This window comes from Procambarus clarkii, chromosome 38 (assembly GCF_040958095.1).
Source record: "Procambarus clarkii isolate CNS0578487 chromosome 38, FALCON_Pclarkii_2.0, whole genome shotgun sequence".
NCBI classification, from domain to species: Eukaryota; Metazoa; Arthropoda; class Malacostraca; order Decapoda; family Cambaridae; genus Procambarus; species Procambarus clarkii.
The window spans coordinates 27415409-27441361 of record NC_091187.1 but is presented as its reverse complement, the minus strand read 5'-3'; the positions used below and the strand labels follow the sequence as shown (position 1 = coordinate 27441361).

Here is a 25953-nt window from a genome sequence, read left to right as displayed (position 1 = left end):
ACACCGGCGATTCCCGCGTCCTCCTCGAAATAACCAATGAGAGGGAGGCATACAGTGGCCCTACCCCTCTCATCCAATCAGCGACGGTGTAGCAAGGCCCCTAGGGCAACTCCAAGATGGCCGACCAACATGGCGGCTCGAGATGTTTACTAAGATGGCGGCTGTTTCCATGACGACGACTGGCTAGCGCACGGGAGACCCACAGCTCACCCACGCCTGGGGCCTAGCTGGTTTCCCACGCAAACTCGAGTCTCGCTTCAAGCCATACAATGAGATGATGCTATCGGCATGTCTCTGTCTACAGACGTGCTACCCCGGCCAGGGTAACATTTCTGGACTTCTGATGACTGGGGCTCTCACATGAGCCCAAACACTAGATGTTTCGGTAGCTGGTTACCAAACTTAAGTCTGCACACTTAACAAGTGTACTGCCCTTCAGGCATAAGAGCACTATTGTAAGTGAGCTGGTGAACCATCTCCTCACAAATAGAATAAACTCATCTCATCTTTTAGGTTATCATGTGTTTATTTATATCTCCAGAGAGTTATAGTACTGTAACTTAATGTGCATAAACCGTGTAGGTTTACTACTCATTCAGAATGTTTAGGTTGGTATATGTGCTTAATTATACCTCTAGAGAGTTATAGCACTGTAGCCTAATGTATATAATCTGCACTTACCCTCTACTTAGGTAGATTAGGGAAATATTAGTTAGGGTCACCTGAGTGCAAGTTGTCTGTGCTCACTAAAGCCTACCACTGACTGCATTTATAGAGACTGATACTCATATACTCAGTTCTATATACATAAAGTAGAGTATATACATATACTCTACTTTATCTAGAATTAAGCTAGGTTAGGAACTTAGTTCTTATTATTGCATAGCCTAAAATACTTGTTCAGCAAGAACTGCACCTTAGGCTAAATTTAATTTTGCATAAACACATTGATTTTCTCATTTGATGTTGAGGTGATTTATGAGTCTCCAGTGATCAGTTAATGTCTAGTAACTAATCTAGTTACGTGTCACTGCGACCCTAGACATTGATCTCACTGTAGATTCAGTATCTCCTTGATCTCAAAGAGACATATTGGAAAATATATTAATTTAATCATTACATAGATGTACTCGTGACAACAGAGTATACTTGTCATAGATCCGGGACATTCGTTATGTAAATACTAACATATAAGAATGTAACTTCAGAGAAAGGGAACAGGTACGTTAGTACTTAACAATGAACTACAACCCATAATTTTCCGCCCCGGAGTTATGTTGGAAATTTCCAACAATTATTTCGCATCCCTAATACAATAGGGGGATGTATTTCCTGTATTAGGCTTCACAGTCATTTAAAACTCATTTATTAATCCTTAGTACAATGGGATGTATTCCCAGTACTAAGCGTCATAATAAACTAACACTTCTAATCCGTAGTTTAGTATCATAGAATTCATTGTATTAGGATGTGGAACATCATGTAATTTCTCATAGAATTGTGCAGTGTTACATCAGCCACCCATGGAAAATATATTTCCACATATCTGTATATCTAATAGAAGTTCAACCATTTACTTTCCTTTATTAGGGATAATTATTTAGTAATAGATTTACTTTATTCAGTATACAAAAGTTTACTGGAATTCCTTTACGCAGCTTGATCCCTGTTCTAGTAAATAATATCATTATCTAAAATCATTTCCACCTCCAAAGGATTCTCGTTTTATTTGTGCAGTCTGCATTAATTGACCTGCACTGTGAGAATCAAACATCACCACATAAAGTATTTGATTAAGATATAAACAGTTTTCATAAACACTTCCTTCCCTATTTAGCTTTAATGAATAAATATAATTTATGCTCGGGCCCCCCACTGGGACCTATCGCGCATGCACGTGCCCCGAGCAGGAAGGAGGAGACTCTCACCCTATTAGATCCACTGGCAGCACAGTGTTCCGAAGAGGTCCTTTTATACCAGACAATTCTGCAAGCATCCGTACATCATCAGGCTTCAGATTGAGGACACAGCTCCCCAGAATCATGGACACTAGTATCGGCAGGCATTTACCTCTCTTTATTTGTTATATGAGCTCATTAATAAATATTTATGAAGGTGCCATGTCGTGACGGTGTAGGCGAAAAAATAAACCCCAAGTGAGTGCTGTTTCCACCCCTTAAAATATTTAGATATTACATTTATGTGTGTGAATACTAATTTGAAGTGGAAATTATGGAATTTAATTATTGCAGCCTGGTGCAACACCACTGAGGAAGCGTGTCACTGTCATATACTCACGTGTTCCAAGGATCACTATCTTAAGCGGTTTCCAGACTGTTGTAGAGATTGGATTCCACCTATGTCCCTCTGTCACAGCTGAGATTTAATCAGTTTTCATTGTAGAAAGTATAATTTAGTTATTGAGAGTCAAGCATTTCTAATTATTGCATATTAATCAGATACATGATATGAATTTTAATATGCAGTAGTATTTATTGCAATACATTTTTTTTACCATTATCTATGTGTGTGCATATTATCATTATTATTATTACATAATATATGTTACACATAGATTAATCTCATAGAATACCCCCAAAATGTGTCATGGGAAGCTGGTTCTGAAAGTATAAAACATACGGTTCATTGCTTAATAGAATTTAATTACATATAATCATAGAGATCCATAAGCCACTGGTTCTCTCATTTAACATATTTTATGGACCTTCGAGCTATCTTATAATTATTCTTTATTTGCATTCATAGAATTATATATTTATCAGTATTAAACTAGAGCCAGATTTCCCCACAATAACGCAGCTGTATATGACCACCATAACACAGCTGTATATGACCACCATAACACAGCTGTATATGACCACTATAACACAGATGTATATGACTACTTTAACACAGCTGTATATAACTACCACAACACAGCTGTATATAACTACCACAACACAGCTGTATATAACCACCACAACACAGCTGTATATGACCACCATAACACAGCTGTATATGACCACTATAACACAGATGTATATGACTACTTTAACACAGCTGTATATAACTACCACAACACATCTGTATATAACTACCACAACACAGCTGTATGTGACCACTATAACACAGCTGTATATAACTACCACAACACAGCTGTATATAACTACCACAACACAGCTGTATATGACCACCATAACACAGCTGTATATGACCACTATAACACAGATGTATATGACTACTTTAACACAGCTGTATATAACTACCACAACACAGCTGTATATAACCACCACAACACAGCTGTATGTGACCACTATAACTCAGATGTAAATGACTACCATATCTCTGCTGTATATAATAAAAAGGTATTTTGATGCACTTATTTTTTTTATTCTAATAAAATCTTAGATTAAATGTTGTGTGTCCTTCATACAGCTTTGAAATAACATTGCAATTTTATTAATGTATTTACAAATCAATAAATACATATTATGTAATACATACAAATAGTATTTTTGTAATATATTTGGGAGGAAACTGAAAAGTTCATAAATTTAATATTTAAACAAATTTTTTTTTTAAATACGTTTGGGAGAAAATAGTGTTAGAAAAACCAAACGTAGCCAAATAACATATACAATTACATATAACATTATGGATTAAAAGTTGAATATATGCCTGTTGAACTATACTTACAACTCTTCCTTCCCATAACACTTAGGTAACTTTAGTGAAAGTTGCAACAATGTAGCTATATGATGAAGTGTTATCATACAGTCATATCATATATTCCCAATGTTTGCTGGGAAGGCAATCCCTTGGAGTACTAAGGCAACACCTGGAGTGCTAAGGCAACACCTGGAGTGCTAAGGCAACACCTGGAGTGCTAAGGCAACATCTGGAGTACTAATGCAACACCTGGAGTACTAAGGCAACACCTGGAGTGCTAAGGCAACACCTGGAGTGCTAAGGCAACATCTGGAGTACTAATGCAACACCTGGAGTACTAAGGCAACACCTGGAGTACTAAGGCAACACCTGGAGTGCTAAGGCAACACCTGGAGTTCTAAGGCAATACCTGGAGTACTAATGCAACACCTGGAGTACTAAGGCAACACCTGGAGTACTAAGGCAACACCTGGAGTACTAAGGCAACACCTGGAGTACTAAGGCAACACCTGGAGTACTAAGGCAACACCTGGAGTACTAAGGCAACACCTGGAGTACTAATGCAACACCTGGAGTACTAAGGCAACACCTGGAGTGCTAAGGCAACACCTGGAGTGCTAAGGCAACACCTGGAGTGCTAAGGCAATACCTGGAGTACTAATGCAACACCTGGAGTACTAATGCAACACCTGGAGTACTAAGGCAACACCTGGAGTACTAAGGCAACACCTGGAGTACTAAGGCAACACCTGGAGTGCTAATGCAACACCTGGAGTGCTAAGGCAACACCTGGAGTGCTAAGGCAACACCTGGAGTACTAAGGCAACACCTGGAGTACTAAGGCAACACCTGGAGTACTAAGGCAACACCTGGAGTGCTAAGGCAACACCTGGAGTGCTAAGGCAACACCTGGAGTACTAAGGCAACACCTGGAGTACTAAGGCAACACCTGGAGTGCTAAGGCAACACCTGGAGTACTAAGGCAACACCTGGAGTACTAAGGCAACACCTGGAGTGCTAAGGCAACACCTGGAGTACTAATGCAACACCTGGAGTACTAAGGCAACACCTGGAGTACTAAGGCAACACCTGGAGTACTAAGGCAACACCTGGAGTACTAATGCAACACCTGGAGTGCTAAGGCAACACATGAAGTACTAAGGCAACACCTGGAGTGCTAATGCAACACCTGGAGTACTAAGGCAACACCTGGAGTGCTAAGGCAACACCTGGAGTACTAAGGCTACACCTGGAGTGCTAATGCAACACCTGGAGTGCTAAGGCAACACATGAAGTGCTAAGGCAACATTTGGAAATGTTAAAACAACACCTGGAGTGCTAAAACAACACCTGGAGTGCTAAAGCAACACCTGGAGTCCTAAGGCAACACTTGGAGTGCTAAGACAACACCTGGAGTGCTAAGGCAACACATGAAGTGCTAAGGCAACACACGGAGTGTTAAGGCAACACCTGGAGTGTTAGGGCAACATCTGAAGTTGTTGCTAAAGACAACTCTAACATAAACAAAGACAAATCTGGGGTGTTGCTAAAGTTTTGTGTTGTGTGTTGCAACACACACAATGCTAATGTACCAACTGGAGTGCTAAGGCAACATCTGGAGTGCTAAAGGTAACTATCATAAAATGTTAAGTTCTTGACTGGGAAACTAAAATTCATTACTTGCATGAACTAACATTATTATGATCAATAATCATAATAATGTCAATGAAAATATAATTATAATAAATTATGAGGGAAAGCATCTAATTATTGTTATATATTTATATCTGGAACCATAACGAAGATTTCGCAGAGCTGAAGAAGGTCAGCAATTACAGAACCAATTCTTTGGATGCTCAGATACCTGCCGGCGACACCGTCCATCCTGTTACAGTAGAGAAATTCCTGGTCAGGGGAGTAGGGTCCAGTGTAGGTTGAGAACAGTTTGTAGGAGGAGAGGTCACCTGATGTAACAAGCTCGTCTCCCACTCGCACCTGACGACGCAACAAAACCTTCGCGGTTAGCAATAATTAAGACTTTAGGCAGATGAATATATTATGTCAGACTCTCACTCAGCATTTTATTTTCAAAATTGTAATCATCTTACATAAGCAATCTTCTACCAGATCAGAGAACTTACAAGTAATTAATGACTTAACATTCATTACCTTCACGTATTATGAAATATTTTGGTTTATCCAGGATGAATGCGGCTAATGTCTTATGGTGTTTTCACTATATAAATGTATATAAATTGGGTTTTACTTAAATATCGCTGTATTTACCAGCAATTTACAAATCAGGCTATTTTTACCTAATAAAATTATATACATTCTTATTTTTCAAAGAAAATCATTAATTAAAATAATTTGGGAAACCATTTTATAATATTTTTCATCATTTGCTCATCTTATGATTTATGTTTTTCCCTAAAACCTAAAAAAAAGAGAACTTAAACTGAGTAGACCCATAACTTGTATATTTATAAAATCACTAGAGTGATGAAGAATACCGGAGGATGATACTATGGGGTTATACATGTAGTGCCGATGTTTAGTTAAACCTTCCACTACGCATCCCATCTTGAGACATGGTAGCTAATTATTTGCAAACTGCACACCCCTTTCAGGGAAGTATGTGGATATAGCTTAAAAATTAAAACCATATGTTGCCCAGGAGCAATAGTAAACAGCCACCAACTTAAAATAAATGGCCTCAGCTTCAATCTAACAACTATGACTGACTTCCTACACGGTGGACGTCAGTGAGCCTCACAGTGGCTCGCTCCACATAATCACTGACTGAAGGCAAAATTAACCAGACTATTGGATAGAAATGATGAAAATATCATGGATGAATCGGACATGGATAGGAATTATGTTCAGGGCCCAGATAAAAATGATAGTAATATGGACATGAGTCACCATTCCCAGGGTGAGGCGTATTCCGCCAGAACCCCCCCCTACCACGTTCTCACTCTACCCCCCCCCACCACCATGTTCTCACTCTACTCCCCCCCCCCCTCTGCCATTTTCTCACTCTTCCCCCCCCCCCTGCCATTTTCTCACTCTACTTCCCCCCTGCCACGTTCTCACTCCCCCCCCCCCGCCACGTTGTCACGTTCTCACTCTATACCCCTGCCACGTTTTCACTCTACCCTCCCTCCTGACACGTTCTCACTCTACCCCCTTTGCCAAGTTCTCACTTTACTCCCCCTGCCACGTTCTCACTCTACCCCCTATGCCAAGTTCTCACTCTACTCCCTCTGCCACGTTCTCACGCTACACCCCCCTGCCACTTTCTCACTCTACACCCTCTGCCACGTTCTCACTCTACATCCCCCCTGCCACGTTCTCACTCTACACCCACCCCTGCCACGTTCTCACTCTACCTCCTGCTGCCACGTTCTCACTCTACACCTCCCTGTCACGTTATCACTCTCCCCCCCCCCCCTCTGCTACGTTCTGACTCTACACCTTCCTGCCACGTTCTCACTCTTGCCCCCAGGGGAGAGCCCGTGTGTCCGGGTGAAAGGAGATTCCATGTATCTGGGTGAGGGAAAAGGCCTTATGTGTCCAGGTGAGGGGAGAGCCCATGTGTCCGTGTAAGGAGAGAGCCCATGTGTCCGGGTTAGGGGAGAGCCCGTGTGTCCGGGTGAGGGGAGAGCCCGTGTGTCCGGGTGAGGTAAAGGCCGATGTGTCCAGGTGAGGGGACAGCCTGTGTGTCCGGGTGTGGAGAGAGTTCATGTGTCCGGGTGAGGGGAGAGCCCATGTATCCGGGTGAGGGGAGAGCCTGTGTGTCCGGGTGAGGGGAGAGCCCATGTGTCCAGGTGAGGGGAAAGCCTCTGTGTCTGGGTGAAGAGAGAGTCCCTGTGTCCGGGTGAGAGGAGAACCAATGTGTCCAGGTGAGAAGGGAGCCCATGTGTCCGGGTGAGGAGAAAGCCCATGTGTCCAGGTGAGGGAAGAGCCCATGTGTCCAGGTGAGGGGAGAGCCCATGTGTCCAGGTGAGGGGAGAGCCCATGTGTCTGGGTGTGGGGGGAGAGTCCGTGTGTCCGAGTGAGGGGAGAGCCCATGTGTCTGGGTGAGGAGAGAGCCTGTGTGTCCAGGTGAGGTAATATAACGTGTCTAGGTGAGGGGAGAGCCCATGTGTCCGGATGAAGAGAGAGCCAATGTGTCCGGGTGAGGGGAGAGCCCATGTGTTCAGGTGAGGGAAGAGCCCATGTGTCCAGGTGAGGGGAGAGCCCATGTGTCCAGGTGAAGGGAGAGCCCATGTGTCCGGGTGTGGGGAGAGTTCATGCGTCCAAGTGAGGGGAGAGCTCTTGTGTCCAGGTGAGAGGAGAGCACTTGTGTCCGGGTGAGGGGAGAGCTCATGTGTCTGGGTAAGGGGAGAGCACATGTGTCCGGGTGAGGGGAGAGCCCATGTGTCCGGGTGAGGAGAGAGCCTGTGTGTCTGGGTGAGGGGAGTGCCCGTGTGTTCTGGTGAGGGGAGAGTCCAGGTGAGGAGAGAGCCTGTGTTTCTGGGTGAGGGGAGTGCCCGTGTGTCCTGGTGAGGGGAGAGTCCAAGTGAGGGAAGAGACCTTGTGTCCGGTTGAGGGGAGAGCCCATGTGTCTGGGTGAGAGGAGAGCCCATGCGTCCGGGTAAGGGGAGATCCCTTGTGTCGGGGAGAGGGGAGAACCCTTGTGTCCAGGTGAGGGGGGAGCTCATGTGTTCGGGTGAGAGGAGAGCTCATGTGTCCGGGTGAGGGGAGAGCCCTTCCCAGCAAACACAAATCATATAGAAAACGTTCATCTATCTCTTCCCATAGGTGTGGGAATGATTTGCATTGAGAATGGTGCAGGAGAGTCTTTGAGAAACTTTTAATCCAAAAATCCAAACACACAGGTTTAATAATAAATTGTTTTTCTTCAACTATTTTGATCCTAATGTATTACAAATAGTTTTAACATGTTTAAATATAAAATTTATTGTGTTTTTTGTAAAATTCATTAATAAATTGTGAATGATATTTATTGGCTGAATGAAACCTTCAAAATACATTTAGTTATTCTATGATAAAAAAAAGTAGTTTTCCAAATTTTCTAAAAATCGCTCTTTTTAACACAATTTGACTCCTTATGCATTCCACTAAACACTAATATCATGTTTAAATATAAAATTTATGTATTATTCCCTAAAATAATTTATATAAATTGTAAATGTTGCTGGAAAGTGGTGTGAAAGAATCTGAAAACGTTTTGTTGTCTTATATATTGGTGTATTCTTATTAACTATGTCTCAAGTGCACAGTTTATCAAACAAGAAGATTAACATTCGTCAACCCTTAAAATCTTATATTATATATTGCGGGTGCAAAATGGGAGAATCTTTAAGAACAGTATCTATATGACAAATGGTGTTTTCCCTAACTCGCACAATGTAGGGTTTATTATTCTACACATATTTCTAATGACTCTTTGAAGAGGAGGGCGAGGAGGAAGGAGGAGGAGGGCGAGGAGGAAGGAGGAGGTGGGCGAGGAGGAAGGAGGAGGTGGGCGAGGAGGAAGGAGTAGTAGGGCGAGGAGGAAAGAGGAGGTGGGCGAGGAGGAAAGATGAGGTGGGCGAGGAGGAAGAAGGAGGAGGGCGAGGAGGAAGGAGGGTGAGGAGGAAGGACTAGGGCGAGGAGAAAGGAGGAGTAGGGCGAGGAGGAAGTAGGAGGAGGAGGGCGAGGAAGAAGGAGGAGTAGGGCAAGGAAGACGAGGGCGAGGAGTAAGGAGGAGGGCGAGGAGGAAGAATGAGTAAGACGAGGAGGAAGGAGGAATATTACGAGGAGGGCGAGGAGGAAGGAGGATGAGGGCGAGGAGTAAGGAGGGCGAGGAGGAAGGAGGAGGAGGGCGAGGAGGAAGGAGGAGGAGGGCGAGGAGGAAGGAGGAGGAGGGCGAGGAGGAAGGAGGAGGAGAGCGAAGAGAAAGGAGGAGGAGTAAGAAGGAGGGCAAGTAGGAAGGAGGAGGTGGGCGAGGAAGAAGGAGTAGGACGAGGAGGAAGGAGGAGGAGGAGTAGGGCGAGGAGGAAGGAGGACTATGGCGAGGAGGAAGGAGGAGGAGGAGGGCGAGGAGAAAGGAGGAGGGCCAGGAGTAAGAAGGAGGAAAAGGAGGAAAGAGGAGGAGGGCGAGGAGGAAGGAGGAGGAGGGCGAGGAGGAAGGATTAGAAGGGTGAGGAGTAAGGAGGAGGAGGAGGGCGAGGAGGAAGGATTAGGAGGGTGAGGAGTAAGGAGGAGGGTGAGGAGGAAAGAGGAAGATAACGAGGAGGAATGAGAAGAAGGAGGGCGAGGAGGAAGGAGGAGGAGGGCGAGGAGGAAGGAGGAGAAGGTAGAGGAGGAAGGAACTGGTCTAGGAGGAAGGAGGAGATGCAAGGAGCAGGACGTCGGGGGTGGGGGGATTAAGTGACAGAAAAGGAGAAGGAAGAATAGCAGGGGTAGAAGTAGTAGAGGTAAGAGGGGGAGGGCGAAGAGGAGGAGGAGTGAGAGAAGGGGGATGAGAAGGAAGGGGGAAGAGGAGGGGGAGAGGATAGGATAAGAGGAGAGGAAAGAGAAGTGGTAAGAGAGAGGGGATGAGGAGGGGCGAGGGGGTAAGAGAAGGGGATGAGGAGGAAGGGGAAGAGGAGGGGAAGAGAAGGGCATGATGAGGAATCTGAAGAGGAGGGGGAAGAAGGGAGGAGTAAGAGAAAGAGAAAGAGAATGGGGTAGGGGTCAGAGAAGCGGGATGAGGAGGGGGGAAGGGGTAAGGTAAGGGGGATGAGGAGGGGGAGGGGTAAGAAAAGGGGGGATGTGAAGGAAGGGAAAGAGGAGAGGGAAGAGGGGAGGGGTAAGAGAAGGGGGATGAGGAGGAAGGGGGAGGGGGTAGGAGAAGGGGAATGAGTACGCAAGGGAAGAGAAGGGGAGAGGGAAGGGGTAAGAGAACGGGAATGAGAAGGGGGAAGGGGAAGAGGAGGGGGGAAGACGGGAGGAGGGAAGAGGGAAAGGAGGGGAGGAGAAGGAGGGGGAGGGGGAGTGTTACAGGATCTGTGTGACGGCTGGGGCATGTACACTGTAGGCCTACAACAGTTGCGATGACGTGTTAGGGCGCTGGATTAAACAGGCAGGTCTTGGTAGATGACTATGGTGTGTTCATCTTCATAAAATACAGCAAGAAAAATAAAGAACCAGATAATAATGTTTTAAATAACTTTATCTCTGATTTTACTTCTGAATTAAATTAATATTATAAATTGAACATGCAGGTTGGTGAGGCAGCGATGGTTGTCGTGTGGGTCCCACCAGGCGAGGGTCAGCTAGTACCCAGCTGACCATCACCCCCTCCCTCTCCTGCTCTACCCCTTCCTTCTCTTACCCCTCCCATCTTTCCCTTCCTCCTCATCCCCCCTTCTCTTGCCCCTTCTCTCTTCCCCTTCCTCCTCATCCCCCCTTCTCTTGCCCCTTCTCTCTTCCCCTTCCTCCTCATCCCCCTTCTCTTACCTCTCCCCCGCCTCTTCCCCTTTCTCCTCATCCCCCTTTCTCTTGCCCCTCCTCTCTTCCCCTTCCTCCTCATCCCCCCTTCTCTTGCCCCTCCTCTCTTGCCCCTCCTCTCTTCCCCTTCCTCCTCATCCCCCTTCTCTTACCCCTCCCCCTCCTCTTCCCCTTCCTCATCATCCCCCCCTTCTCTTACCCTTCCCCTCCTCTTCCCCTTCCTCCTCATCCCCCCCTTATCTTGCCCCTCCTCTCTTCCCCTTCCTTCTCTTACCCCTCCCCCTCCTCTTCCCCTTCCTCCACATCCCCATTCTCTTACCCCTTTTCTCTTCCCCTTCCTCCTCATCCCCCCCTTCTCTTACCCCTCCCCCTGCCTTACCCACCTTCTCTTACCCCTCCCCCTCCTCTTCCCCTTCACTAACCCCTCCTCTCTCTCCCTCTTCCCGTTCCTCCTCATCCCCTTCTCTTACCCTACCCGTCTTCCCCTTCCTCCTCATCCCCTTCATTTCCCCCTACCCTTCTCCCCCCTCCTTTTCCCCCTTCCTCCTCATCCCCTTCATTTCCTCCTCCCCTCTTCCCCCTCCTCTTCCCCCTCCTTCTCATCCCCCTTTCTCTTTCCCCTCCCCCCTCCTATTCACCTTCTCTAATCCCTCCTCTTCCCCTTCCTCCTCATCCCCTTCTCTTCCCATTCATTCTCCTTCCTCCTCGACCTCATCCTTCTACCTGGAATTTTTCCTCCTTCCTCCTAGACCTCTTCCTCCTCGACCTCCTCCTTCCTCCTCCTTCTCGACCTCCTCCTCTGCAACCTTCCTACCTTACCTACTCCTCCTTCCTCTTCGACCTCCTACTCCTCCTTTCTCCTAACTCTTCTCCTCCTTAACCTCCTCTTTAACATCCTCCTCCTTCCTTTTCGCCCTCCTCCTCCTTTCTTTTCCCCCTCCTCCTTCTTCCTCCTCCTCCTTGCCTTCCTCCTCCTCCTTCCTCCTCGCCCTTACCCTCCTCCTCCGGGAGAGTTCGTGTGACCGGGTGAGGGGGAGAGCCCTTGTTTTCGGGTAAAGTGATAGCCCATGTGTCCTGGTGAGGATAGAGCTCATGTGTCAGGGTGAGGGGAGAGCCCTTGCATCCGAATGAGTGGAGAGTTCATGTGTCCGAATGAGTTGAGAGCTCATGTGTCCGGGTGAGGGGAGAGCCCATGTGTCCGGGTAGGGGGAGAGCCAGTGTGTCCGGGTGAGGAGAGAGCGTTTGTGTCCGGGTGAGGAGAGAACCCATTTGTCCAGGTGAGGGGAGAGCCCATGTGTCCGGGTGAGGGGAGAGCCCGTGTGTCCAGGTGAGGGGAGAGCCCGTGTGTCCGGGTAAGGGAAGAGCCGTGTGTCTGGGTAAGGGGAAGAGCCCATGTGTCCGGGTGAGGGGAGAGCCCGTGTGTCCGGGTGAGGGGAGAGTCCGTGTGTAAGGGTGAGGGGAGAGCCCTTGTGTCCGGGTAAAGGGAGAGCCCATGTGTCTGGGTGAGGGGAGAGCTTATGTGTCCGGGTGAGGGGAGAGCCCGTATGTTCGGGTGAGGGGAGAGCCCATGTGTCCGGGTGAGGAGAGAGCCCATGTGTCCGGGTGAGGAGAGATAACGTGTGTCCGCGTGATGGGAGAGCCCTTGTGTCCAGGTGAAGGGAGAGCCTTTGTGTCCAGGTGATGGGAGAGCCCTTGTGTCCAGGTGAAGGGAGAGCCTTTGTGTCCAGGTGATGGGAGAGCCCTTCTGTCCAGGTGATGGGAGAGCCCTTGTGTCCAGGTGAAGGGAGAGCCTTTGTGTCCAGGTGATGGGAGAGCCCTTCTGTCCAGGTGATGGGAGAGCCCTTGTGTCCAGGTGATGGGAGAGCCCTTCTGTCCAGGTGATGGGAGAGCCCTTGTGTCCAGGTGATGGGAGAGCAGTTGTGTCCAGGTGATGGGAGAGCCCTTGTGTCCAGGTGAAGGGAGAGCCTTTGTGTCCAGGTGAGGGGAGAGCTCATGTGTCCGAATGAGTTGAGAGCTCATGTGTCTGGGTGAGTGAAGAGCCCTTTTGTCTGGGTGAAGGGAGAGCTCATGTATCCGGGTGAGAAGAGAGCTCATGTGTCCGGGTGAAGGGAGAGCCCATGTGTCCGGATGAGGGGAGAGCCTGTGTGTCCGGGTGAGGGAAGATTCCATGTGTCCGGGTGAGGGGAGAGCGCGTGTGTCCGGTTGAGGGGAGAGTCTGTGTGTCCAGGTGAGGGGAGAGCCTGTGTGTCCAGGAGAGGAGAGAGTCCATGTGTCCGGCTGAGGGGAGAGCCCTTGCGATCGAATGAGGGGGGAGCTTGTGTGTCCGTGCGATGGGAGAGCCCATGTGTCTAGGTGAGAGGAGAGCCCATGTGTCCGGGTGAGTAGTGAGCCTCTGTGTTCGGGTGAGGTGAGAGCCCATGTGTCCGGGGTGAGGAGAGATAACGTGTGTCCGGGTGAGGGGAGAGCCCATGTGTCCGGGTGAGGGGAGAGGCCATGTGTCCGTGGTGAGGGGAGAGCCTTTGTGTTCGGGTAAAGGGAGAGCCCATGTGTCCGGGTGAGGATAGAGCTAATGTGTCAGGGTGAGGGGAGACCTCATGTGTCCGAGTGAGGGGAGAGCACATGTTTCCGGGTGAGGGGAGAGCCCGTCTGTTCGGGTGAGTGGAGTGTTCAAGTGTCCGGGTGAGGGGAGAGCTCGTGTGTCCGGGTGAGGAGAGAGCCCGTGTGTCCGGGTGAGGGGAGAGCCCGTGTGTCCGAGTGAGGGGAGAGCCCGTTTGTCCGTGTGAGGGAAGAGTCCGTGTGTCCGGGTGAGGGGAGAGCCTGTGTGTTCGGGTGAGGTGAGAGTTCGTGTGTCCGGGTGAGGGGAGAGCCCTTGTGTTCGGGTAAAGGGAGAGCCCATGTGTCCGGGTGAGGATAGAGCTAATGTGTCAGGGAGAGGGGAGACCTCATGTGTCCGAGTGAGGGGAGAGCCCATGTTTCTGGGTGAGGGGAGAGCCTGTGTGTCCGGGTGAGGGGAGAGCCCGTGTGTCCGGGTGAGGGGGAGAGCCAGTCTGTTCGGGTGAGGGGAGAGTTCATGTGTCCGGGTGAAGGAGGAGCCCATGTGTCCGGGTGAGGGGAGAACCTGTGTGTCAGGGTGAGGAGAGAGCGTTTGTGTCCGGGTGAGGTAAGAAAACGTGAGTCCGGGTGAGGAGAGAACCCATGTGTCCTTGTGAGGGGAGAGCCCGTATGTCCGGTTCAAGTAAGAGCCCATGTGTCCAGGTGAGAGGATAGCCTATGTGTCCGGGTGAGGGGAGTGCCCAGTATGTCCAGGTGAGGGGGAGAGCCCGTGTGTCCGGGTGAGGGAAGAGCCCATGTGTCTGGGTGAGGAGAGAGCTCATGTGTCTGGGTGAGGAGAGATAACGTGTGTCCGGGTGAGGGGAGAGCCCATATATCCGATTAAAGGGAGAGGATATGTTTCCGTGGTGAGGGGAGAGCATGTGTGTGTCCGGATGATGGGAGAGCCCGTTTGTCCGTGTGAGGGAAGAGCCCGTGTGTCCGGGTGAGGGGAAAGCCTGTGTGTCCGGGTGAGGGGAGAGTTCGTGTGTCCGGGTGAGAGGAGAGCCCTTGTGTTCGGGTAAAGTGAGAGCCCATGTGTCCAGGTGAGGATAGAGCTCATGTGTCAGGGTGAGGGGACTACCTCATGTGTCCGAGTGAGGGGAGAGCCCATGTGTCCAGGTGAGTGGAGAGTCTGTGTGTCTGGTTGAGGGGAGAGCCCGTGTGTCCGGGTGAGAGGGAGAGCCCGTCTGTTCGGGTGAGGGGGAGAGCCCATGTGTCCGGGTGAGGGGAGAGCTCATGTGTCCGGGTGAGGGGAGAGCCCATTTGTCCGGGGTGAGGGGGTGAGCCCGTGTGTCCAGGTAACGGGAGAGCCTGTGTCTCTTGGTGAGGGGAGAGCCTGTGTCTCTTGATGAGGGGAGAGCCCGTGTGTCCGGGTGAGGGGAGAGCTCGTGTGTCCGGGTGAGGAGAGAGCCCGTGTGTCCAGTTGAGAGGAGAGCCCATGTGTTCGGGTGAGGGGAGAGCCCATGTGTCCGGGTGAGGTGAGAGCCCATGTGTCCGGGTAAAAGGAGAGCCCATGTGTCCGGTGAGGGGAGAGCCCATGTGTCAGGGATGATGAGAGATAACGTGTTTCTGGGTGAGGGGAGAGCCCTTCTGTCCGGTGAGGAGAGAGCCCTTGTGTCCAGGTAAGAGGAGAGCCCTTCCGTCCGGGTGAGGGGAGAGCTCATGTGTCCGGATGAGTTGAGAGCTCATGTGTCCGGGTAAAGGGAGAGCCCATGTGTCCGGTGAGGGGAGAGCCCATGTGTCAGGGTGAGGGAAGAGCCTGTGTGTCCAGCTGAGGGGAGAGCCTGTGTGTCCGGGTGAGGAGAGAGTCTGTGTGTTTGGGTGAGGAGAGAGCGTTTGTGTCCGGGTGAGGAGAGAAAACGTGTGTCCGGGTGAGGGGAGAGCCTGTGTGTCCCGGTGAGGAGAGAGCGTTTGTGTCCGGGTGAGGAGAGAAAACGTGTGTCCGGGTGAGGAGAGAACCCATGTGTCCGGTTGAGGGGTGAACCCGTATGTCCGGGTCAGGAAAGAGCCCATGTGTCCAGGTGAGGGGATAGCTCATGTGTCCGGGTATGGGGAGATCCCGTATGTCCAGGTGAGGGGGAGAGCCTGTGTGTCCGGATAAGGGAAGAGCCCGTGTGTCTGGGTGAGGGAAGAGCCCATGTGTCCGGGTGAGGGGAGAGCCCATGTGTCCGGGTGAGGGGAGAGCTCATGTGTCCGGGTGAGGGAAGTACCCATGTGTCCGAGTGAGGGGAGAGCTCATGTGTTCGGGTTAGCGGAGAGCCTGTGTGTCTGGGTGAGGGGAGAGCTTATGTGTCCGGGTGAGGGGAGAGCCGGTGTGTCCGGGTGAGGGGAGAGCCCATGTGTCCGGGTGAGGGTAGAGTGCGTGTGCCCGGGTGAGGGGAGAGCTCATGTGTCCGGGTGAGGGAAGTACCCATGTGTCCGAGTGAGGGGAGAGCTCATGTGTTCGGGTTAGGGGAGAGCCTGTGTGTCTGGGTGAGGGGAGAGCCCGTCTGTCCAGGTGAGGGGAAAGCCCGTGTGTCCGGGTAAGGGGAGAACTTGTGTCCGGATGAGGGGGAGAGCCCGTGTGTCCGGGTGAGAGGAGATCTCATGTGTCCGAGTGAGGGGAGAGCTCATATGTCCATGTGAGGGGAGAGCTCATGTCTCCGGGTGAGGGGAGAGCTCATGTGTCCGGGTGAGGGGAGAGCTCATGTGTCCGGGGAGCCGTGATTGTCCAATCTCCTCCAACCTGGTACTCAGATCAACAAGATTACTCAATGCCGGATATTGTCAATCTATTCATAAAATTCGATGTTGAAAGTAAAATACATGTCTTTGAATTCTTTTGATGATTCTATGAAAGCGGGAATAAACAGAATTATGCGATGTAGAATTATAGATGGAAGAATATTGTTCCAAATGTTATTATGGTATATTTTTTAACTTTTCACTTTTTGTCTTTTTGGAGTATAAATCAATAAACTTATTTTAATTTAGGTCTCAAATACTAAAGAAAAAAATCAGTTATTTAAAAAAAAATATGATTTTGAGACTAAATTTAGAAATAATAAAGCTGTGGATAAATATTTTGTGAGAATAGTCCACTTTTTCATTTAAAGTGAAGTATGATAAGGACTCGTGGTCGTGAGCAGAGTCATGACATGAACGTAACTTAACTAAGGGGGCATATTCATGTAAATTAAAAGTGGTTCAATTTGCTTATAAATTTATGTATGAAATGGTTATAGAAAGGGCTGCAACTGGTCCAAGTTTCACCATCACACCCTAAACAGAAAAGGAGAAAAAAATACACAACGTATTATGCAACAAATATTCAACATTCTCAAATAATCTCAGGGAACACATGTGTCAACTAAAATGTCTACTATGTGCTGTAGAAGCACAAACTCTTGTAATAATTGTAATATGTATGTGCAATATATATATATGTAAAAAAAAAAAAAAATCTTTTTTTTTTTGACAATTTTTTTTCTCGTTTGTTATCAAGGGATTTGCATTAAACTTGCACACCTTGCTCAATGGATGCCTATCTGCAAGGGTGTCAATTATGAACGAAATCTGTCGAAGTCAAGCTCAGCTACAGGTGGCCGAACTTGGATCTTTATTTTACTCTGGAAAGTAATTTACAACTTCAAAGTACTTCAGAGCTTTCATTTATTAATCACTTTACATGCAAAGTACACCTTATATGTAGAGTTTGTGCTTCTACAGCATTTAGTAGACATTTTAGTCCAAAGTCCATTTGTTGATTTTATAAAAATTTATAAACATCATATATTGCATATTTTTGGAAGGGTAACTTTGAATAATTATATTATTACACTAAACACTTTTTTGATAAAACTGATCACAACAATCCTTTATTATGTACTAAATTTAATACCTGAGTGTTATAGAAATGAATTTAGTTGACACATGTGTTCCCTGAAACTATTTGAAAATGTTAAAAATTCGTTGCATAATACGTTGTGTATTTTTTTCTCCTTTTCTGTTTAGGGTGTGATAGTGAAACTTGGACCAGTTGCAGCCCTTTCTATAACCATTTCATAAATAAATTTATAAGCAAATTGAACCACGTTTAATTTTACATGAATATGCCCCCTAAGGCACAATCAGAGATAACTTGTGATATGAAGGAATGAGAGTCGCTATAGTGTAGGGCTGGCAGTCAAATATGTTTGATTGACTTTATGTATATTATGTCGTGACTAAGAACATCAAATGATTTTATATTATGTTTGCCTTAGATGTACGGGTAAAGGCACTTAATGCGTCAACGGTAATTTAAGAACTACTTATCGCTAATTTCGTACTTAAGATACCTACATTTATTTAAATAAATAGGAGGTCACTACGTAGAGACGTCACATTTTGTGAAGGTATTTCGATGGTGTTGGGTGACCCAAGGCGTGGCAATGTTGAGTGACACAAGGTGTGGAAGTGTTGGGTGACACAAGGCGTGGCAAAGTTGGGTGACACAAGGCGTGGCAGTGTTGGGTGACCCAAGGCGTGGCAGTGTTGGGTGACCCAAGGCCTGGCAGTGTTGAGTGACACAAGGCGTGGCAGTGTTGAGTGACACAAGGCCTGGCAGTGTTGAGTGACACAAGGCGTGGCAGTGTTGGGTGACCCAAGGCCTGGCAGTGTTGAGTGACACAAGGCGTGGCAGTGTTGGGTGACCCAAGGCGTGGCAGTGTTGAGTGACACAAGGCGTGGCAGTGTTGAGTGACCTATGGGTGTGGCAGTGTTGGGTGACACAAGGCGTGGCAATGTTGGGTGACACAATGCGTGGCAGTGTTGAGTGACACAAGGCGTGGCAGTGTTGAGTGACCTAAGGGTGTGGCAGTGTTGGGTGACACAAGGCGTGGCAGTGTTGGGTGACACAAGGCTTGGCAGTGTTGAGTGACACAAGGCGTGGCAGTGTTGAGTGACCTAAGGGTGTGGCAGTGTTGGGTGACACAAGGCGTGGCAGTGTTGAGTGACCTAAGGGTGTGGCAGTGTTGGGTGACACAAGGCGTGGCAGTGTTGGGTGACACAAGGCGTGGCAATGTTGGGTGACACAAGGCGTGGCAGTGTTGAGTGACCCAAGGTGTGGCAGTGTTGGGTGACACAAGGCGTGGCAGTGTTGGGTGACACAAGGCGTGGCAGTGTTGGGTGACACAAGGCGTGGCAGTGTTGGGAGACACAAGGCGTGGCAGTGTTGGGTGACACAAGGCGTGGCAGTGTTGAGTGACACAAGGCGTGGCAGTGTTGGGTGACACAAGGCGTGGCAGTGTTGGGTGACACAAGGCGTGGCATGTTGAGTGACACAAGGCGTGGCAATGTTGGGTGACCTAAGGGTGTGGCAGTGTTGGGTGACACAAGGCGTGGCAGTGTTGGGTGACACAAGGCGTGGCAGTGTTGAGTGACACAAGGCGTGGCAGTGTTGGGTGACACAAGGCGTGGCAGTGTTGGGTGACACAAGGCGTGGCAGTGTTGAGTGACCCCAGAGTGTGGCAGAGTTGGGTGACACAAGGCGTGGCAATGTTGGGTGACACAAGGCGTGGCAGTGTTGGGTGACACAAGGCGTGGCAGTGTTGGGTGACACAAGGCGTAGGATTGTTGGGTGACACAAGGCGTGGCAGTGTTGGGTGACACAAGGCGTGGCAGTGTTGAGTGACCTAAGGGTGTGGCAGTGTTGGGTGACACAAGGCGTGGCAGTGTTGGGTGACACAAGGCGTGGCAGTGTTGAGTGACCTAAGGGTGTGGCAATGTTGGGTGACACAAGGCGTGGCAGTGTTGGGTGACACAAGGCGTGGCAGTGTTGAGTGACACAAGGCGTAGGATTGTTGGGTGACACAAGGCGTGGCAGTGTTGAGTGACCCCAGAGTGTGGCAGTGTTGGGTGACACAAGGTGTGGCAGTGTTGGGTGACACAAGGCGTGGCAGTGTTGAGTGACCTAAGGGTGTGGCAGTGTTGGGTGACACAAGGCGTGGCAGTGTTGGGTGACACAAGGCTTGGCAGTGTTGAGTGACACAAGGCGTGGCAGTGTTGAGTGACCTAAGGGTGTGGCAGTGTTGGGTGACACAAGGCGTGGCAGTGTTGAGTGACCTAAGGGTGTGGCAGTGTTGGGTGACACAAGGCGTGGCAGTGTTGGGTGACACAAGGCGTGGCAATGTTGGGTGACACAAGGCGTGGCAGTGTTGAGTGACCCAAGGTGTGGCAGTGTTGGGTGACACAAGGCTTGGCAGTGTTGGGTGACACAAGGCGTGGCAGTGTTGGGTGACACAAGGCGTGGCAGTGTTGGGAGACACAAGGCGTGGCAGTGTTGGGTGACACAAGGCGTGGCAGTGTTGAGTGACACAAGGCGTGGCAGTGTTGGGTGACACAAGGCGTGGCAGTGTTGGGTGACACAAGGCGTGGCATGTTGAGTGACACAAGGCGTGGCAATGTTGGGTGACCTAAGGGTGTGGCAGTGTTGGGTGACACAAGGCGTGGCAGTGTTGGGTGACACAAGGCGTGGCAGTGTTGAGTGACACAAGGCGTGGCAGTGTTGGGTGACACAAGGCGTGGCAGTGTTGGGTGACACAAGGCGTGGCAGTGTTGAGTGACCCCAGAGTGTGGCAGAGTTGGGTGACACAAGGCGTGGCAATGTTGGGTGACACAAGGCGTGGCAGTGTTGGGTGACACAAGGCGTGGCAGTGTTGGGTGACACAAGGCGTAGGATTGTTGGGTGACACAAGGCGTGGCAGTGTTGGGTGACACAAGGCGTGGCAGTGTTGAGTGACCTAAGGGTGTGGCAGTGTTGGGTGACACAAGGCGTGGCAGTGTTGGGTGACACAAGGCGTGGCAGTGTTGAGTGACCTAAGGGTGTGGCAATGTTGGGTGACACAAGGCGTGGCAGTGTTGGGTGACACAAGGCGTGGCAGTGTTGAGTGACACAAGGCGTAGGATTGTTGGGTGACACAAGGCGTGGCAGTGTTGAGTGACCCCAGAGTGTGGCAGTGTTGGGTGACACAAGGTGTGGCAGTGTTGGGTGACACAAGGCGTGGCAGTGTTAGGTGACACAAGGCGTGGCAGTGTTCAGTGACACAAGGCGTGGCGGTGTTGGGTGACACAAGGCGTGGCAGTGTTGGGTGACACAAGGCGTAGCAGTGTTGGGTGACCCAAGGCGTGGCAGTGTTGGGTGACACAAGGCGTGGCAGTGTTAGGTGACACAAGGCGTGGCAGTGTTCAGTGACACAAGGCGTGGCGGTGTTGGGTGACACAAGGCGTGGCAGTGTTGGGTGACACAAGGCGTAGCAGTGTTGGGTGACCCAAGGCGTGGCAGTGTTGGGTGACACAAGGCGTGGCAGTGTTGGGAGACACAAGGCGTGGCATTGTTGAGTGACCCAAAGCGTGGCAATGTTGGGTGACCCAAGGCGTGGCAGTGTTGAGTGACCCAAGGCGTGGCAGTGTTGGGTGACACAAGGCGTGGCAGTGTTGGGTGACACAAGGCGTGGCAGTGTTGGGTGACACAAGGCGTGGCAGTGTTGGGTGACACAAGGCGTGGTAATGTTGGGTGACACAAGGCGTGGCAGTGTTGGGTGACACAAAGCGTGGTAATGTTGGGTGACACAAGGCGTGGCAGTGTTGAGTGACCCCAGAGTGTGGCAGTGTTGGGTGACACAAGGCGTGGCAGTGTTGAGTGACCCAAAGCCTGGCAGTGTTGGGTGACCCAAGGCGTGGCAGTGTTGAGTGACCCAAGGTGTGGCAGTGTTGGGTGACCCAAGGCGTAGCAGTGTTGGGTGACCCAAGGTGTGGCAGTGTTGGGTGACACAAGGCGTGGCAGTGTTGGGTGACACAAGGTGTGGCAGTGTTGGGTGACCCAAGGTGTGGCAGTGTTGGATGACTCAAGGTGTGACAGTGTTGGGTGACCCAAGGTGTGGCAGTGTTTTGTGTCCCACGGCGTGGCAGTGTTGGGTGACCCAAGGTGTGGCAGTGTTCGGTGACCCCATGTGTGGCAGTGTTGGGTGACCCCAGGTGTGGCAGTGTTGGGTGACCAAAGATGTGGCAGCGTTGAGTGACACAAGGCGTGGAAGTGTTGGGTGACCCAAGGTGTGGCAGTGTTGGGTGACCCTAGGTGTGGCAGGGTTGGGTGACCCCAGGTATGGCAGTGTTTGATGACCGAAGGCGTGGCAGTGTTGGGTGACCCAAGGTGTGACATTGTTGGGTGACCCCAGGTGTGGCAGTGTTGCGTGACCCAAGGCGTGGCAGTATTGGGTGACCTCAGGTGTGGCAGTGTTTGGTTTCCCAAGGTGTGGCAGTGTTAGGTGACCCCAGGTGTGGCAGTGTTGGGTGTCCCAAGGCGTGGCAGTGTTGGGTGACTCAAGGTGTGACAGTGTTGGGTGACCCAAGGTGTGGCAGTGTTGGGTGACACAAGGCGTGGCAGTGTTGAGTGACCCAAGGCGTGGCAGTGTTGGGTGATGTTACGTACTCCTAGCAGAATACGTATATAAATTTGAAATAGCATTTTTGTTTCCATTATATCATTGCCTGTATATGTACACACATGGTGTTTTGTAAATTGTCGTATGGTTTGGCAGCGTCAGTGGACAGGAGCGCGGTTGCCTTTGCACACGTCTATTACCTGATTGATACGGGAAAGCTGGACCTGTTCAGTTTGGAAGTTCCAGATGTCACTTTTATTTAGTTAGGTAATTGTTTATATACTGTAATTAAACAGGTGGCATTATACTTATATATTTTGTAAGTAACTATTATCTGTAATTTGCATTCTTGTGTGTTTTGAGAACAAGTGGTTGTTCAATTAGTTTTAAATATTAAAAAGTCCTTAGTTTCCATCCCTCATCCTGGGATGAGGCAGACGGGAGGTGAGAATGTGGGTGGCGACAGAGCGTGAGTTCAGTAGCTGATACGGGACCAGGAGAGTAACATGTGGGAGATAAGTCTGTACATTCATTTTGTGCCATATTTTATTTGTTATATTTAGTGATATGACAATATTTTCGTTGTTGTATAAGTTACTTTACCATCTGTGTTTTTATATTATACTGTCTTGAATATATATCTATATAATATTTTGTATCTATTCTTCAGTCCTAAGGAAGAGTTTTATTTATGTGCTCATTACTTATCAAGGGGTTATACTGGTGACGCGCTTTAGAGAGCAGCAGTGGTATCCCTAGATGTAATTAAAGCTTGGCTGCTGTAGGGTAACGAGCCGTAACGAACGATAGGTAACAAAGAGTTATGGGGGCCTGTGCCGGGAAATATTGTTCCCACTTAACCTTAATTATGCTAATCTAACCTTGCCTTCCTAGGTACCATTGTGTCAAGTGTCTGTGTGTTTCTTAAGAACTATTCCATGTGCCAAGCAAGCTTTCCTGTGTGTCAAGTAACAACGTTTCACGATTTTGAGGTAAGTCATCCTATATATTTTGTTTGTGCAGTGAGGCCAAGCGAATTTTCAGTGTGGTGACAATTTTACAGTGAAGTGTAGTGCAGTGCCATTGTTTTAATTATTTTTGTGAATCAAGTGCCAAGTGTTAGTAACGATGGAGGAGAAAGTTGCAGCGTTGGTGGCTCACCCAGACTTTGAAGGGATTAAGAGCCTTAAAAAGACTGAGTTAATACAAATGGCAAATCAGTTGGATTTGACCGCCAACAATAGAATGGTTAAAGCCCAAATATTGAAAGTCATTGTGACACATTTTGTTGAGAATGGAGAGTTAGATGAAGAATTTCTAGAAGAGTTAAGAGAGGAGTCGAGTGATCAGATGACGTTAAAGCGTCTTGAGTTAGAAGCTCGTCAATTAGAGCTTGAAGCTCAAAAGGAACAGAAACAATTAGAGTTCGAAGCTCAAAAAGAACAGAAAATATTAGAGGCTGAAGCTCGTCAAAGAGAGATTGAAGCTCGTTAAAGAGAGATTGAAGCTCAACAGCAACAGCAAATATTAGAGGCTGAAGCTCAGCAAAGGGAGCTTGAGACTAGACGTTTAGAAATTGAGGCACAGTTGCAAATAGAAGCCACAAAAAGGCAACAATTAGAGATTCAACAACAAATGGCTGACACTAACTTCAGGCTTGAAACACAGCGTATGGCAGCTGGGCATGGAAATACTAGTAATGTTTCAATAAATAGTGATAATAATCCCATAAGGATGAATAAGTATATAGAGTTACCCAAGTTCAATGAGGAGGATCCTGAGGTTTTCTTTGCCCATTTTTATAAAATTGCCATCAGTATGAACTGGCCAAGGGATCAGTGGGTAGCCATTATGCAGTCTCAATTTAAGGGGCGTAGTCAGGAGGTTTTTACATCCCTACCTGACGCTCATAGTTTTGATTATGAATTTGTAAAGAAAAGCATCTTAAATGCTTACCAGTTAAATCCAGAGGCACACAGGCAAAAGTTTAGGAATCTAAGGAGGATAAGGGATCAGACAATAGCAGATTTTACTCGTCAGAAGACGAATTTTTGTAACAGATGGTTAAAGTCACTTTCAGTCACTGACTTTGATGCTTTAAAGAATCTTCTTATAATGGAAGAAGTATTGTCATGTCTCCCAGACCAGTTGTCTACTTTTATGGCAGAACAAAAGAATGTAACAGACATTTATGAGCTGTCAAAGCTCGCGGATGAGCATGAGTTGTTGACTAAGGCCCAGTTTACGGCCACTTCACCTAAGTTTAGTCGTAGAGTAAATTATAATGCTCACCGAACTCCTTATCAGAGTCCATCCCGTCCTATTACTCCAGTTACTCCCATGAGCTCTTCTCTTACAAAACCTAACCCTGCTATTTCATTGTCAGGAATGTCAAATAATAATAAGGTTATTTCTAAACCTACAGTTGGTTCTACCAGTGTGTCCACTGTAAGGTCCTGTTCCCATTGTAAGAGAAAAGGCCATGGAATTCATTCATGTTTTATATTGCACCCTGAGTTACGACCAACTGGTCTCATTTATTGCAGAGGTGTGCAAAATAAACTTACTAATAAACATGTAACTGTAAACCCCAATTGGGTGAAACAGTATTCACCATATATGTCTTCAGGTGAAGTTTTGTGTATTAATGGGAAGTGGAAGCCAGTGGTTATTCTTCGTGATACAGGTGCTTCCCAAACCATAATTTCATCCAGTATTCTTTCTGATGTTGAAAAGAGAGAGACTGGAAAGTTTGTTGTTCTTCAGAGTGTTGCAGGATGTAAAACTGTACCTCTAATAGACATTAATTTCAGATCCACCATTACACCAAGTTTATGCACTGTGGGTGTTAGTACACAGTTGCCCATCCCAGGTGTGGATGTTATATTGGGTAATGATGTGGCCATAAATCATGTTGTGGGTGAGATTGATCCCCGTTTGTGTAAACAGCCAGTTGCAGACCATGTTTATTCTGCCTGTGCTGAAGTTAGTTCTATGAATGAACCTGTTGTAGAAGATGGTTTTGTCCCTTCTACCTGTGCTGATGTCAGTACTAATATAAATCCAGTTGTCAGTTCTGATGTTGTTACTCAAGCATTTGTTCCAGTAACCAGTACCCCTTCAGTGGAGAAGTGGGATGTGGTTGTTCCAGATTCCTGTGTGGCCGATTTAGTTGTTGAGAGTAAGCCTGATACTATGACTCTGCTTTATTCCAATAAATTGGGAAAGGATGTCCATGTATCATTGTCTTGCCCGCTCACTACGAACGTTGTGCCAGGAGTTGAGAGAAACTTAAAAGCCACGACTCTGTATTCCAGCCAAGTGAATGGTTTAGGACCAGATGTCGGGTTGGCAGAAGTATTCCCGCTCACTCCAAGTTTAGAATCAGTTGTCGAGAGTAAGTCTGTTGTAGAGGCCCCGCCTCACCCTAGTCAAGGTGATATAATAGGGGAGGAGGTCAAACTACCTGTTACTTGCCCGCTCGTTTCAGATTCCCTTCATTTAGGTGCTTTGAGTAGAACTGACCCTAAGATTTCAGAGAGAAGCAAGGAGACAGTCTGTACTGTAGATCCAGTTTTGGAGAGTGTGGGAAAGCAGCCAGAGGATCAGCTTCTGTTGAGTAGATGGAGACCCATTGAGCCTCCCTCTTCAGTTGTCTGTGAGGATGTGACCCAGCTTGGTAGTGATATTATTGATTGTGAGCAGACAGTACTCCAAGCAGCTCCAGAAGTCATGGGAGGAAATTTTGGTAAAATCATTAAGAGTGGTAAAGTATCATTTGGATCTAAGTTGCGGAGTTGTGATTCTT

The 25953-nt window shown here is 48.4% G+C and overlaps 1 protein-coding gene across 1 annotated transcript in view; it reads right to left on the bottom strand.

The window, feature by feature from the left end:
- Positions 1-4969: 4969 nt before the first annotated feature.
- Positions 4970-25953, bottom strand: part of LOC138372232 (uncharacterized) — a 142608-nt gene continuing 121624 nt past the window's right edge. The window contains exon 3 of the mRNA XM_069337532.1: positions 4970-5664. Within this exon, the coding sequence (XP_069193633.1) occupies positions 5443-5664 (222 nt within the window). The 3' untranslated portion in view covers positions 4970-5442. The remainder of the gene's footprint in view (positions 5665-25953) is intronic.